Source organism: Miscanthus floridulus, unplaced genomic scaffold, assembly GCF_019320115.1.
Source record: "Miscanthus floridulus cultivar M001 unplaced genomic scaffold, ASM1932011v1 os_1022_1_2, whole genome shotgun sequence".
NCBI classification, from domain to species: Eukaryota; Viridiplantae; Streptophyta; class Magnoliopsida; order Poales; family Poaceae; genus Miscanthus; species Miscanthus floridulus.
In genome coordinates, this window is record NW_027097475.1 from 24,724 (window position 1) to 40,000 (window position 15,277).

General features: G+C 42.8%; 1 protein-coding gene and 3 non-coding genes across 4 annotated transcripts; all 4 read left to right on the forward strand.

Annotated features, from left to right (window-relative positions):
* The first annotated feature begins 5,537 nt into the window (after window positions 1-5,537).
* Window positions 5,538-7,942, forward strand: LOC136533632 (small ribosomal subunit protein eS26). The gene is made up of 5 exons (XM_066526181.1): window positions 5,538-5,600; window positions 5,691-5,783; window positions 5,895-5,979; window positions 6,067-6,197; window positions 7,651-7,942. Exons 1-5 carry the CDS (start codon window positions 5,598-5,600, stop codon window positions 7,735-7,737), a joined length of 399 nt encoding a protein of 132 aa, XP_066382278.1. The 5' UTR covers window positions 5,538-5,597; the 3' UTR covers window positions 7,738-7,942.
* LOC136533635 (small nucleolar RNA snoR99) lies at window positions 6,843-6,940 on the forward strand. Its single transcript, XR_010778516.1, has one exon. It is a non-coding gene; the product is annotated as a small nucleolar RNA snoR99 (small nucleolar RNA).
* Window positions 7,112-7,208, forward strand: LOC136533634 (small nucleolar RNA snoR99). Its single transcript, XR_010778515.1, has one exon. It is a non-coding gene; the product is annotated as a small nucleolar RNA snoR99 (small nucleolar RNA).
* On the forward strand, window positions 7,319-7,420 carry LOC136533633 (small nucleolar RNA snoR99). Its single transcript, XR_010778514.1, has one exon. It is a non-coding gene; the product is annotated as a small nucleolar RNA snoR99 (small nucleolar RNA).
* Window positions 7,943-15,277: the final 7,335 nt, after the last annotated feature.

The window sequence follows — 15,277 nt, forward strand, 5'->3', positions numbered from 1 at the left end:
TACTCTGTTGGAGGCTATAGATATTGTGTTGTAGACCTATTTTAGATTTGGGTTATATAATGGGTTTCCTATTGGAGATAGTCTAAACTGTGTTTACTCGTGCTGTCGAGAGTTTTGAGTCCGTTTATAACTGACTTAACTAAAATTTAGTCCAACATCATTTAAACGGGCCTTGTCAGTCCCTCTGTTTATATAAGTTATTAGATTAGAAAAAGAAAGGTTTATTTATTCAAAAAGTATTAGAAAAAAATTTGCCATGTTCTGGCAATATAAGATCAAATATAACTAGGAGAAACCCCGCACGTGCTCGGGCTAGAAATGCAAAATAAATAAGTACTCCTTTTTGAAATGCAGAGGAAATAAGTAGTCCTGAAATGCAAAAGAAATAAGTAGTCCTTTTATTGGCTAATAACATATAAGCTGGTACAAATGTTTGTGTGTGTTCTTTTGCATAGTAAGTCCTAAATAAAGTATCCATAGAAAGGTGCTTAGTCAAACACAGTGGTGTTAGATATAAACAACATAACCAAAATAGGTAAATTATCGCTAAACTACTGAATATTTCCTACCCTTGTGAAAGAAGCGCGAAGCACACATGGTACGATGATGCCAAGAGGCTACAACTACGAGACTGTCTCCAACGGCGCAGGCAAACGGTGACCCATACCCAAAAAACCTCGTGCACAGTGTTTTGCGTTCTGAAATTACGCTCCAACGGAGGACGCAAAGAAGGCAGGCATTTTGCGTAGCAACGGAGTCAGAAGGCAAAAAAGCGTCGTCGAGAACGACGACGTAAAACACTACAGAGAGAGAGGGAGGAGCGACCGATGGAGGTCGGTGGAGGCGCGGCTGCCGTCGTGGAGTCCGGATTCGCCCGGCCGCCATCGGAGGGAGCAGGGGTAGGCGGCATCGGGCAGGGGATGGGCTGCGGTGGCCATCGGAGGGAGCAGGGGAGTGGTTGCGGTCGCCGTCGGAGGGTGAAGGAGCAGCGCCGCTGGCAAGGGCCGCTCGCCGCCCGCGGAGAAGAGAGCCGCCGGTGCGGACGCGGTGAGGCTGGGGCCGGAGCTCGCCCGCACGGTGGCGGTGGGTCCAGATCTCGCCGGGCACATCGACGCTAGGGCCGGAGCTCGGCCGCACGGTGGCGCCGGATCCAGAGCTCGCGCCTCCCCCTCGAAGCGTCCGTCGTCCCGGTCGGACCCGCCCGCCGCGGCCGCGCCAGCCGCTGCAGACGCCGCGCGCGCGGCGCAAGCGGACGGAGGAGTTGGAGGAAGATGATGCGGAGACGGAGGCGGGTGCCTTCGGGCCGGGGCTCGGGAAGAGTGGGGGCGGCGTGGAGGGGGACAGGAGCCGCATCGCCATGGATGCGGGCCGCGCTCGGCCTTCGGACTTTTGCGTCCGTCGTTGGAAACGTGAAGTTTTGCGTCCCGGAGCTTTTCCCTGTGCGTGACCTATAAGAAGGAATGCGTTCTGTATTTGCGTTCGGCCCGTTGGAGACAGTCTAAGGACCTCAGATTTGCATCTAGTGGATGCGAATTAATTTATCATGAGGTTTGCTCCTTTCTCTTCTAATGGAGCATGTGTTTGGACTATGCATATTGTTTTATTGCTTATATTAAATTATTTCGGTAAGAAATGCACTGTAACTCTAGGAATATCTCATCATACTGTGACATGATCTAGCTTTCAAAGTTGCATCTTGCAAGCCATGGCAGACCTGCAGTGTGAATGTTTGAAAGCTGCTTTCACGGTATTGTTGTTATTCTGCCTTTTGGAATATACTCTGTGTTCAAAATATACTTCACTTCAACTTCGTCCTAAGTCAAACTTCTCAAACTTTGACATAGCTTTTTAAAAAATATATTAACATATCCGACTATAAAGTAGATGCACTATCAAAACACATTTCATCTGTAATTTAACAGTACTAATTTGATTTTTGTAGATGTTGGTGCATGAAAAATAAATAAACTTGGTAAAAAGCTAGAGAAATTTGACTTAGAACAAAGTTAAAGTGAACCGTAATTTGGAGTGAAAGGAGTAGCGCTTAGGGACGTGAACAACTGTTATGACCCATTATTGACCCTTCATTTTCAAGTTTGGGCTTATGGATTAGTTCGTACACACTGCATGCAGAAATACAAATGCACTATTATTGTTGGAGTTAAATTTGAATTTCACGGTTTCATTGTGGCCAACGCCTACCAGTTGTTTTAAATAATTTTGCATTTGAGTATTTATTCAGAGTTTAAGTAGCTTTAGTTTCACTGTCATCATTTGTAAATAGTACCAACCGTAAATGTTAAACGACCTATATAAACTTACACAGTTCCGACTTCCGAGAACATGGCAGAATTTGCATGTGCTATCTTGTTACTATCATCGTTATGGAATAAAATGCCTGGTCTTCCAGGCATCTCAAGCACCTTTGTCTCTTTTATTTTGTAAAATTCTAGGTTGTTGATATTTTCGCTGCTTCGTTATCATCTCTGGAGAAAAGGTTGTACGTAGCAGGAGAATTTTCTAGAATATTATGTGTTCCTTACCGAGGAGAAACAATGCAACCTACTGAAAAGCCCATCATCCAGGCATGTGTGTATTCATTTTTTATCTGAAAATATGTCTTGTTTATTGATTTTTCATATGTTCAACCATTCGTAATTCACAGGCCCGACATACGGAATTGCAAGTTGGTATAGTTACATTGCCGTGCTCCGACAAACCCGTAAGTAATCATGAAGTGATTATGCGCAAGAGCGAAATTAGAATGGTGGGATAATAGACATAGTTGGTTGTATATCAGTCTTTGTAATTTGTACTAGTAATTTTATCTCATTCACTACAATAGCAATAAACGTTCTTTAACTAATTGTTGTATGATCTCGAGCTATGTGAATCTTGATGGTTGGTTCGTGGAGTGAAATCCTACAACTTGATCCTGCGGGTACAACTCGTGCGTGAGTGGAGGTTGCGAGTAGCAACTCCGAGGACTCTGCATGACGGAGGGTTTAGCACCACGTCAGTCGAGAAGATGACCCGAGGTGCTAGCTCAGTGGGCCGTGGCAGAACCCTCGTGGCGGTTGCCGTCACATGTGAGGTATCTTTTGAGCCACTTTAGAATTGATGGTTCAAAATTCTTTTCTTGGTCAATACATGTTCTCAATACATTTAGGACCATGAGTCCCATTGTTGAGAGAGATGTAGTCTCGAGCATTTCGCCTCTACTTGATTGGAAACAGGTATAATTTAACAAAAAAAAAAGAGGAAAAATGCTTGCAACTCAATTCTTATACTACTAATGTGCTATTGAGAACAATGTGTGCGTAGTTGGTAGATGAAACCATATTCGGAGGATGTGAGCCTATGGAAGCTGCTCATCTCATTTGAACCTAACCTTGTGAGAAGTTTAGAGAATCAAATGTCAGGGACTAGGACTGCAAGATAGTCACTACCTCAAAATAACACCGATGCACCAACATGATGTGAGGAGGCTAAAGGAGACTCCAAGTGCACAAGCCGGAGTCAATGTGACTTGATTGTTGTTGAGTTGGAAAAGTTGGCTAAGCCGGTTTCAAAATCAGCTAGGTTGGTTCGCCCAGTCAAGCGACAAACCAAGTTTTAAGCAAGGGTCTTCAACAATCTAAAGAAGCAACATTCACAAAAAGCTTATAGTAGTAGTGCCCACCCCACTCATACCTTATGGCTAAGAGCATCTCCAATAGATTAGCCAAATTATTTTCTAAAAGTTAATTTGGCTATTATTGAAGGAAAAACGTCTCCAACAGACTATATAAATGACTCTCCAAATTTAGCATCTCTCAATCCCACCTCATTCGCTCTTTGCTTTTGGATAATCTACCTCACTAGCTATCCAGCCTCTTGGCTTTACAGAGTCTGTTGGAGTACTCTAGTTTTTTTTTTTTGCCAAATCTATTTTAGAGAGTAGCTAAATCAGTAAATTTGGCTAGTCTTTTTGCCTAATCTTTTAGATGCTCTAAGAAGAGTAGGAAGAAGAAAGCAAAGCAAGTAGCGGCGAAAGAAAAGGAAAAAATGAAGGACCAGGATGAAGAAAGCGAAGATAATGATCTAGATTAGTACTTTGCACACCTTAGTAAGTTGGACAAAATGATCACGATCAAGCTCATGGAGAAAGTTGAGGAGTAAGACAATTATCTTGAAAAATCAAGAAGAGCTCCTTATTGGAAAGCTAAAGGCTACAACCAATGAGCACAGGTGCTTAAATGATCCCTTGCAGATTTGGTTGAAAGGAATTAGGAATGAAAAGTTGTCAATTGAATATGTTCTAGCTGCTATTTTTCTTTCTACTGTTGCTCGATCGGAGAAGGACAATAATGAGTTCAAGGCTCAGCTGGAGGAGCTCATTAGCAAGTATTTGATGCTATAGGTTGATCATGCTGAGCTCATGCGCTCACATGAGAAGCTTGTGGATTCTCAAATATTGTCTAAGGTAGCTCGTGAGGTTGTAACTACATCGGTAAAATATTTCAACTTCACTCACACTCATACACTTGCGCGCAAGCTAAATTAAGGGTGCGTTTGGTAGAGATCCGGATTCTCGTAGAAACGTTTCAGATCTAGATTCTCTTAGGAAACATTTATATGATTGAATCATATTCACTTTGTGAGATCGTTTGGGTTTTATGTCCGATTCTGGTTCCACAAATGTTGTTTCTATTAAAAAATATGAACAAAAATATGGTTAAAAATCAGTTTTTTTGGAAGACAAATAACTTAAATACAATCTATTTAAATTTGCTGCACTTAATTCTTTGCAAATCCACGAAGAAAGTATGGGAGATGAAAACAAAAAAATCATGTAAAATCACGTGTCTATCGATTCATCCACGTAGTACAAAAAGCAGAGTTGTTTCTCTTGGTTTCCGTAAGAGAAAAACTACCGTATTGATCGTTTAGTGGCGATCGAGGTTGAATCGGAATGTTTCTATGGTGCCAAACACGTCCTAAACATTACATATGCTAATAAGTTTTGCTCTTAAGCAAGTCAATTTTTTATTAAGCATGTACCTGTAGAGAGTTATGACGATCATATCAGAAAAGAAAATGAAGAGCTAAGGAAGAGGTGAAAGCCTAAAAAGATATGTGATTCAATTAAAGGGTAAAGAGAAAACATAACTTTCTCAGAATAACCGTGATAACATGATGAACAGTAAAAGGGGGCTCAAGCCATGCTTGTCCGAAGTCTAACAAGAGAATCGCAAATCTTGCAATGACAAGGTAAGCAAAAGCTAAGAGAATGGAAAAACAAATGTGCTATAGTAGCAACAAGTACTCTAGCTATAGAAAAGCAACACAAAATCTTCTAATGAAACAAATTTATAAATTCCAGTTATTTATATTTTTTCTGGATATTTTGGGTTGTCTTCGAAGATTTGTTCTTTTAGGAACGTCTTCGATCCACATTACGAACAATGTGTTATGCATATTTCCTTTCGATTATGACTGGGCCCATAAACGGCCCAGCACCATTCCACCACCCGACCAGCTGCCTATAAATTATTCCTCCCTCACCCCGCGAAACCCTAGTGGGGATTCAGAACTCCACCTCTTGCGCCGCCGCCATGGTCAGTCCCACGCCTCAATCTCGATCTTCCTCTCCCTTTGCATGTACATCTCGAATCTAATCCACTTCACTCCCTGTTCTCTCTCCGCAGACCTTCAAGCGCCGCAACGGCGGCCGCAACAAGCATGGCCGCGGTCACGTCAAGTACATCCGCTGCTCTAACTGCGCCAAGTGCTGCCCCAAGGTGACTAGAGGCCTCCACAGTTGCCTTGCCTTTTCTCTTCCTTCACCCGTGTGATGAAATTTTCTGATTCGTTTCGTTCGTGGTTTCCACTTTTTTTTATGTCTGTCACAGGACAAGGCGATCAAGAGGTTTCAGGTGAGGAACATCGTGGAGCAGGCGGCCATCAGGGACGTCCAGGAAGCGTGCGTCCATGATGGTAAATCTCTCATCCAGATCTGTTGCTTCAGTAAATCTTTTATGCGACTTGTTATTTTGACGAGGGTACACATGTTTTGTGGTTCAGGGTACGTCCTCCCCAAGCTCTACGCCAAGGTGCACCACTGTGTCTCGTGCGCGATCCACGCTCACATCGTCCGCGTCCGATCCCGTGAGAAGCGCAGGGACCGCAAGCCGCCGGAGCGCTTCAGGCGCAGGGTATGATTAGATTATTCTCGCTGACTGATTTAGCGTTTATAATGAATATCCTGTGGAAAAAGTTTTTAGTACAGATCTGTCAATGCATGATCGTGACTTAGTTCTGATTAGCGTTTGTCTAATGAATCTTTTTGCTGATTAGTTTATCTCCTCTATGACGGGCCTTCTAATTGTTTCAAGTTCCTCTGACAGACATACTCCTGATTGTGTCCTGATAGCATGTACTGTTCTGATTTAGTACCTGTAAGATACACCGATCTCGTGATGTCCTGACAGCCCTGTCTTGAATGGTCAACTGCCTTCAGTTATATTTCATTATTTTGCCTTTCAGCTGTTTACTGTATGTTCTTATCTGATCATTTTAAATAGGATGTATGTGAATAGAATCTGCTATCCTTAGTTGACATGATTGGTTTTGTGCTGAGTTAGCAAATTTTGCAATATCTCATCATTTTAAATAGGATATACGTGAATAGAATCTGCTATCCTTAGTTCACATGTTTGGTTTTGTGCCTATTTAAGTAATTTTTGCAATGATAGCGGACGGATCACCATCCCCAATTCTGTATTAAAGAGCTAGGAGTTTCATGTCTAGGGTAGAACATATGTTTGGGACTTTATGTCTGCCCCGATGGCAAGTCAATAGTGCCTGCGGGATGAACAGGTCCCTGACATGTACAACCATTTATTCACTTTCTCAGCTGATATTTTGTTTTCATCTGATCATTAAGGATGGGAAATTTCCATACATGGCTGTGTTCCATGTTTCCATCTCCGCTTGTCAATCACTTGCCACAGTTTTTTTTGTTATACTTAATATGGAACACAATTGCTAGTTAACAACTTTTGCTTCCTGCCTGACCTGACATGTCACATATCTGGGACTTCTATGTTGCCCCTATGGCTTTTGTGCTGTGCCTGTGGGATGAACAGGTCCCAACATTTACTCCATTTTTCACTTTATCGGCTGATGGCCATAATTTTGAGCTGATCATTAAGAATGGGAAATGTTTATAGTACAATTTTCTTGCTATGTTATATTTGTTCTGCTTGCCTGCTTGAGCACAGCTTGTTTGAAATAATGTGTTTGGGACTAATACGTTGCCCCGATGGCAATAACAGTGCCTGTGGGATGAACAGGTCCCAATAGTTACTACCATTTTGCTCACTTTGTCAGCTATTACCCACATATTATTAGCTGATCATTTAAGAATGGGAAATGTTAACAGTTGTTTTATTCATATACTACCTTGCCAAATGCTGTTCTTTTGTGCAAACTTTGCTGAATGCGTAGACCATAATTTGTCCTGTTACTTGCCACTTGGCCTGCTATATATGCTTGTCAAGGAGTGTCTGCTGTGTGTTCTTTGTATCCTTATGTTTTCCCATTCTGCCTCTTCAATGCGATTTTCGTGGTGGCTAATATGTTTATGTTGCATTGTGTTTTGTTCAGGAGGATAGGCCGGCTGGTGGACAAGGAGGCCCCCGCCCTGGTCCTGGTGCTGCTCCAGCTCCAGCACCAGTTGCTGCTCGCCCATAGGTTTAGCCTTTCGACCGTGTGGAGTCTTCTGGGCTATTCAGTTTCTGAGTTTTCACTCATGGGTGTGTGAAGTTGCTATATTAGTGGTACTTCTGTTGAAAGCCTAAACTTTTGTTAAGAATGATTATCATTTGAATATTTGTGTTGAGTTATAAATCTCACTTGAACGACAGTGGGTTCCATGATAGCGTTCTGGCTTATTCTCCGTGGATTTTATTTGTTTGTTTCTGAGAGTTCAATCTTCTACTGTGGTCACCTTAGTTCCTACTCTGTTGTATAACATCCTGCTTTGTAGATTGATATGAGGTGCGCAATTCACATATAGCTTGTGGCTTAGTCAGGTCCGCAATCCGTGATTGCCGTCCATTAGCCTGAATAGGGCAGTAAGACATATATCCGTCGTGGTGGTTACTGTATTATCTTGCTGTATAACCTGATGCTGAAGCTTTCAAGTTTTTTTTTTCTCCTTTCCATTTTTCCTGATCACCAACTTGAGCTGACCGGATTGGCTCACGTGGTCAGGAGCCACTCTAGTAAGGTTTCTATTTAAGCTCTACTCAATTTTAGCAGTTCTCCTAGCTCAACAGTTTATCATTTTTCGTTTTTCTCTCATTTTAGTTTTCATTGTTCCATTGGATTTCTCTCTCAGTCTAGTTTGCAAGCCAACAGGAAAGGCTACCCTCCCCGAGCGGAAAGAATATCTGTTCTAGAACGGTAGAGTTCCCTCCCCGAGAGGAAACTTGTTGCCCCATCAAGTCAAATATGAATGAGATCGTACAAACACACTCCCAAGACACACGAACCCCTCATGCACTACTTGCACCCAAAACAAACTTATCAGCCTAGATCCAATGACCGCGCCTTTAGATTACAGTGATCACCGGATCATCATCCATGGAACTGTAGAGATCACTGGACCGTACCATCCATGGCACCATACACCCTGTTCGCTTATCGTCTGTAGCTTATAAGCCGGCTGATGCTGTTTTGTTGTGAGAGAAAAACACTATATCATGGCTGATAAGCATGGCTGATACGATCAAGCGAACAGGGTGTATGTGATGGTGCATCGCTAGCTTCTTGCGTGAGAGGCGCTCAGATCATTGGACCGGACCATCCATGGCACCGTAGGTAACAAGCGTTATTTGGGGACCCGAGCACGCGCTCCGCTCATTCTTATTCCTAGGCTCTAGAGGGTGCTTTATTTTTTGGTTGTTTCTCCTTAAGCCCTTATTCTAAATTCCTAGAGCCTCTAGAGTGTGTCATAATTTTTTGTTGTCGTTCGTTACATTCTTGGGGCTCTAGAGTGGGGCTTCTGTTTTCTATTTTTATTTGTTACATTCTTGGGGCTCTAGAGACGATACCTCAGTCCTGCTTACAGGTTTGCATTGTCTTTCTTAGCAAGTCAATGTGTATTTAATTTATGACCATGTCATTTTTTTATTTTCATACTACATTAAAACAATCATTGCTTGTCTTCGTTGGATGCTTGGCCCGTTGGCAGATGGGTAGCTGTAGCTCAGTTGCAGATCAACATTTCATTGTTTTAGTACCTGAGCCTTTCGGTTTTTGCAGTTGTGGTCTATGTTTTTTATTCAAGTTTGGCAAGTCTTGTGTTTAATCAAAGTTGCCTTGTCTCTTTTTGAGCTGTAGGTACCAATTATTTTTTTCTTTAATTTCTCTTGCAATGAGTTTTGAAGTCTGCATGTGTGGATAGCTAGATCAGTTCAGCTAGCCATTGAACTAAATTTGAAGTAAATTTGAGGCTCCTTTTGGAGTAAATTTCCCAGTACCCTAGTTTCATTTTTAGTTGACTTATGTAACTAGTGGTCAGACGACCTGGATGCTCGACATTATAGCCGAAATCTTTAGGCGAATCTGTTTGCTCAGATTTAATTAGCTAAGGCCGCACTAAATCCCAGATTTAGTCGGAGATTACAACATGATATACACTTGCTTGATATTGTTTGGCGATTTTGTTTCTGCATGCTTCATATGTTTATTTTATTTGTTATTATGTCATTGTGTCAATGAGCTCAATTTATTGTTCATGTGCATTAAGTTCAGTATGTTGGCATTTTTCCTCAAATGTTCAGTGCAGCAGCAACCTGATAGTAGATACAGCCCAAGTGCATGTTCTTTTTATCGATTTCTAGAAGCAGAAGGGGCTGCAGCTCACTTCGGTTTTCAGTTTGTGCAGGTAAAGCAGGATAGCAGCACTCAAATCTACTGCTATGCGCACGTCCTTTTCTGACCAGTTTTGTTCTTCGACATATATCATACTCGAAAACATTATAACAGTGTAGGTTAATCGGGACCATGTTAAAAGCTTCAGTCGACAGACAGATCAGATCATTGTTAAAACCATTGATAAAAGCTTCAGTTGACACTGTATTTCCAGGAGCTTCAGTACAGAGAGATCATTGATATCTGCTACAGTTCATGTTCAGAGGTATAAAAGCTTCGGTTGGTGTTAATATTGCCACAAGTGACCAGGTTAAAGCGAGGTTAAAGAGAAGAAAAATGCCACCAATAAAGCTACAAACTTGATGGACTTAACATGATATGGTGTATGAAAGATCCAGCATGTCGTGGCTTAACATGTCATCATTTTACTCTCCTTGGATGTCTGGCAGAACGACGCAGAGATTATTGCTGGCATAAATGATCCAATACTTATAGAGTGGAAGAAATCAAATCTATAACCGTCCGAAACATGTAAGATTAGCACAGGACCCTACGGCTGTTGTTTGTGGCCAGCATCATGAATCATTATTTCCTTTGCCCTTGGTTAGTGATTGGTAGCCAAAATATTACTTGCAGATTGTTGGTGGCGCACTTGATTCATTAGACCTGAGTTTGTAATTGATCCCGAAATCTGGTGAATCTTGAATCTGATTCGTTTCTTATTCAAGTTTGTAAGCATGATTGATTAAATGATATGCAAATTTGCAAGTCCAAAGATTGGGGGTAGTAGACAGTGATGAATTAGAGTAAAGTAATACTTGATTTTGAGGTGTTTTATCATCTTGATCTGCATCTTCATCAGTTTTTCTTCTTTGAGTTGGTTTTACTTTTCCTTTCGTACACATCTTTTGCCTTCTGTTTTCCCGATCTCATAGCTGTAGATATCTTGGATCTTATTGTTTCTTTTGCTCCGTCCTTTGTTCCAGCCTTCCAGGTGTTTTTCTTTCTTGTCCTTCAAGAATGCTCTGTTATTGGGTTTTTAGATCTGGACCCACTATGATGACGGGTTTTGCTTTCAGATGTCTTCCCACTCTTTTTCGCTAACGCCATTTTTTAGAGAAAATTTGTCATTCGCTGATCGGAAAAATCAATCAAATTTTTTGGTGTTCGTACTTTATTGGCTCCCATGTGACATGTCCTGTTTTTACTGGTTGAAAAAAATTAACCGAAACACAAACAGGAATCAGCCGAATGATGGGTAGACACTTCCCACAAGGAATAGACCTGAACATAACTGGCCTGATCTGGCTTGAGTTTGCCGGGCTTGGCTTGGCCCACTGGTTTTATTGGATAGGGTTTAGGGTAATGTTTCGTTGTCTAGAAAAATGTTCTTGGCTCAAACCGGTTCAAAACATTATTTTCATTTGCTTTTAAGCTAAAAACTCTGCGGGCGAATGGCCCAGTCTTGCACGGCCCAAGATGTAAGGTGCAAACCTGTCCACTGGTGGGCACCAAACCCAACTCGGCCTGACTTTTGCCTACGTCTAATAAGGATCGACCGTGTGACTTAGGCATTGAGCTGTCGTTTTTGGGAAAACTACTGTGAACTGTGCGCCGTGGAAAAACAGCCGTGGGAAAGTAGATGTGGAAAAAGCTATGACTTGTAGTCACTTTTACAGTTCAGTCCATTTCCTCTACAAATTAAAAACTAACTTTACAATGCTTATATGAAGGATTAAGGCCCTGTTGGGACGATAGAAACGTTTCGGATTCTCAAGTGAATCACCAGAATCGTTGCCAGACACTCAAATAGGTGACAGAAACGTTTCAGATTCTCAGAGAAGCGTTTCTCGTTTTTTTACTAGGAATGAGAATCACCCAAATAAGTGTTTCACAGTGATTCTAGTTCATTTAAAAAAGAATCTAGATCAATAGCCAAATATTTCACCGATTCTTACCAAGTGATTCATATTTCAACATAGAAACGTTTCTTGAGAGAATCTATATCTAAAACGTTTCTAGGAGAATCTAGATCCCTATCAAACAGGCCTAAAGCATGGGACACTCTAGTGAAAAGTTTTTGGGAAACGGGTTTTATGGATAGAAGTAAGGGTAGTCCTAGCGTTTGACCCAATGACTTGTCTTCAGCTCATTAGAACCCCCTCTATTCTATTCTAAATGTTATCCTCTATTCTATTCTAAATGTTATTATTTTGGCTATTATAATAGTATTCTTTTTATATATTTTGATATAGTGTATATCTATGTATTTGCAACTTGCATGGAAGGGAGTAGCATCTAATACAACAAGACAAACTTAGGACCCCTTTGGTATGGTTCCGTCTTTGGCTTCTTACGTCTCTCGCCGTGAAGCTGTGCCAAATAATCATCTAAAAAATAGCTTCTAGCATGGAGCCAGAGTAGCCATCTAAAAAATATGGCCTCACTAAATGACGAACGCTCACCCAAAATAAATCAAGCGAACAATTTTTAGACATACCTTTTTTTTTAAAAAAATCCCACCTCTTTTTTTTTTGGCAGCCACTCAGTTGAAGGCCAATGAACCATGCGCGCGCACGCACCGCGCCATCCTTTCCATGCGCGCTTTTCCAGCTGACGTCATCAAAAAAAGGTAAAAACATTTATTTCAAAATGCTATAACTTCTGAATGGTGCATCCGTTTTTAATTATGTCTGCAACCGGTGCTCTATGCGACAAGACGAACAAAACTAAACCCTATTTGCATATGTTTCGAAGAATTTTTTTCTACTTTCAATTTATGTATATTAACTTACAATATATAACTTATAACATAAATGTTATGCGAAAAACTTGAAACTTCAAGAGTTATGAAATACAACTTATGTACAAAAAGTTATTAAACACAAAGGAACAAATTAACTTATAACTTGTGCCAAAACTTGAAAACATAAAAGTTATTAACACACAAAGGAACAAATTAACTTATAACTTATACCAAAACTTAGAATCACAAAAGTTATGAAACACGACCTATGTACAAAAGTTATCAAACACAACTTGTATATATTAAGTTATTTTATACAACTTGTGTGCATAAGTTATAAGTTATATGCTATAAGTAAATATACATAATTATTACTAGAACTTTTTTTGAAACATATGCAAATGAGATCTAGTTTTGTTCGTCTCGTCACGTACAACACGCCGATACAGACGGAATTAAAAATGAATACACCATTCGAAAGTTATAGCAATTTGAAATAAATATTTTGCTTTTTTCAGGGTGATGTCAGCAACAGGGAAAGGGAGCGGAGAAGGAGGGTGAGCGGCCGGCATGCGACATCGTTCACTCAACCGCGTCTTGGTGAACGACCGCTAAAAGAGATGTGTAAAAAATAGCTCCTTGCAAGGAGACAAGCAGCTAGATTGGAGCCATTTTTGTACTGAGGAGTCGAAGCTACAAAAAAACATGGCTTCTTTCTTCACAAACTTGATACAAAATTATTATAAAACTTGCCAAATATTTTACAAAACAGATACAACTCCACCAGAAAAGCTGCTCTACAAGAGAAATCAGAGCTATTTTTAGAAAGGAGCCAAAGTCCTGCCAAATTAGCCACCGGTGTTGGCAGTCGCCATCAGCGCCTCTGGTGGTGATGCAGTCATCGGTGGTGGCGTAGATGAACATAGATCATCGGCTGAGGGTTTGGGAACCCTCTGCAGGTGATGAACTCGAGATGTCGGGTAGCGTGGACGCCACCAGCACTGGTCTAGACGGGATACGGACCTTCCTAAACCCTCCAACGCCTAAGCGATCGGTCGTGTGATTTGACTCACATGGTTGAATGGATCCTGTGTACATGTGCTACATGTTTTATGCTAAGATTAGATTAAAAATTAGCGCTTAGTTGTTCTCGATTTTTAGCGGCATTGTACAGCTTCTCATCTTGCAAGCACGGGCACCTGTCTCAGCAGGATGCACCACCGATGTAACTAGTTTCCGCTTACCAGTCCGCTATGCCGAATTAGCCCTGAGTTGTTTCCGCTTTCCAGTCCACTCCCCCTCTACATGCTCCGTACACACTTAGTAAGCCCAACATTTTTGAAAAGCAGTAATATACTATGCCGTATGACCATCCATGTCAATTTTGCTCTTCACGTGCTCTTATATATACTACTACTCCGTATTTCATTGAGTTGCATCCACTTGCCATGCTCTCTCACATGGGGTGAGAGCTTTGGAGTGCATGTGCAACTTAACATGCGCTAAGCTAAGCTCATTTCTCTCTAGCTTCCAGTTGATGTATAAATTGTCAGCGCAGCCATAGTGCGCAATGATACAAGAGCTACACCGACGCAGGCATCAGCAGCAGCCATGTAAAACCATGTTCAACTTAACAAGCGCACTATGGCTGTGCCGGACTCGAGTATATTTCGTTTTGTACCTAGCTACTCAAGCAGCTGCGGCGTCGGGCGTCGGCGTAGCTCTTGTATCATTGCGCCGCCTTCCACTGTCGCTGCACCCGCCGCGCCGATCCCTCAGTCTCGGCCTAGGGCAGTAGGGTTTACCAATCACTCGCGGCCGGTGCAGCGCGCGTCATAAGAAGATGGCACTGCCGCTAGGCGCTAGGGGATGAACAGAGCAACGAGGCAAGAGGAGAAAGAGCAAAAGGCCGTGGCCCGTGGCCGTGGGGCGGCCGTATGGTGGGTGGGGGGCGCTCGCCGGCTCGTCGCGGGAAGGTAGCAAACGCGGCGCGAAGGCCCGAACCGGCCCGAGGCAGCGGTTGGGACCGGCGGGGCGGGCGGACCGGGCCAAAGAAAAGAAGGCGGACGGAAGCCGGAAGCTGAATGCTCTTGCTGCCATCTCGGGTCCCGCAATCGCTGTGGTGTTTTGCAATCATTAGCCCCATCTCGGCTTGCAGGCGGGGCGGGTTTTTATCGGAGCACGCATGTCCGCCCCGCAAAATCATGCTTTGCGGCAGATGCGGACCAGCTGCAACATTTTCGCGGCATGATGTGTGCTGTTCCGCGAAGCCCATTGGACAAGAGGGCAAGCCTGCAACGTCCCGCAAGAACCCGCAACGATGGTTGTGTCCTGCCTCTGTTGAATATCCAGTATCCAGCGTGACAACCGCTCCTTGATCTCGTTCTGGAGCTGGCCCGCGCGTCAGGCGATATGTTGGTGGTCCCATCGGCTGGGAGCTCGGGGTGGTGGGTGCGGAGGAGGACGAGGAGTTCATCTACTCCGGTGGTGAGTGGTGACTCCGTAGAGTGCTGGGTGCTGCAGGGCCCCGGGTGCCACGGCCGACCTCGCCGTCCACGCATGGCGACGGCGTCCACGAGCACCTGGCTGCAGGGCGGACCGCCGCCG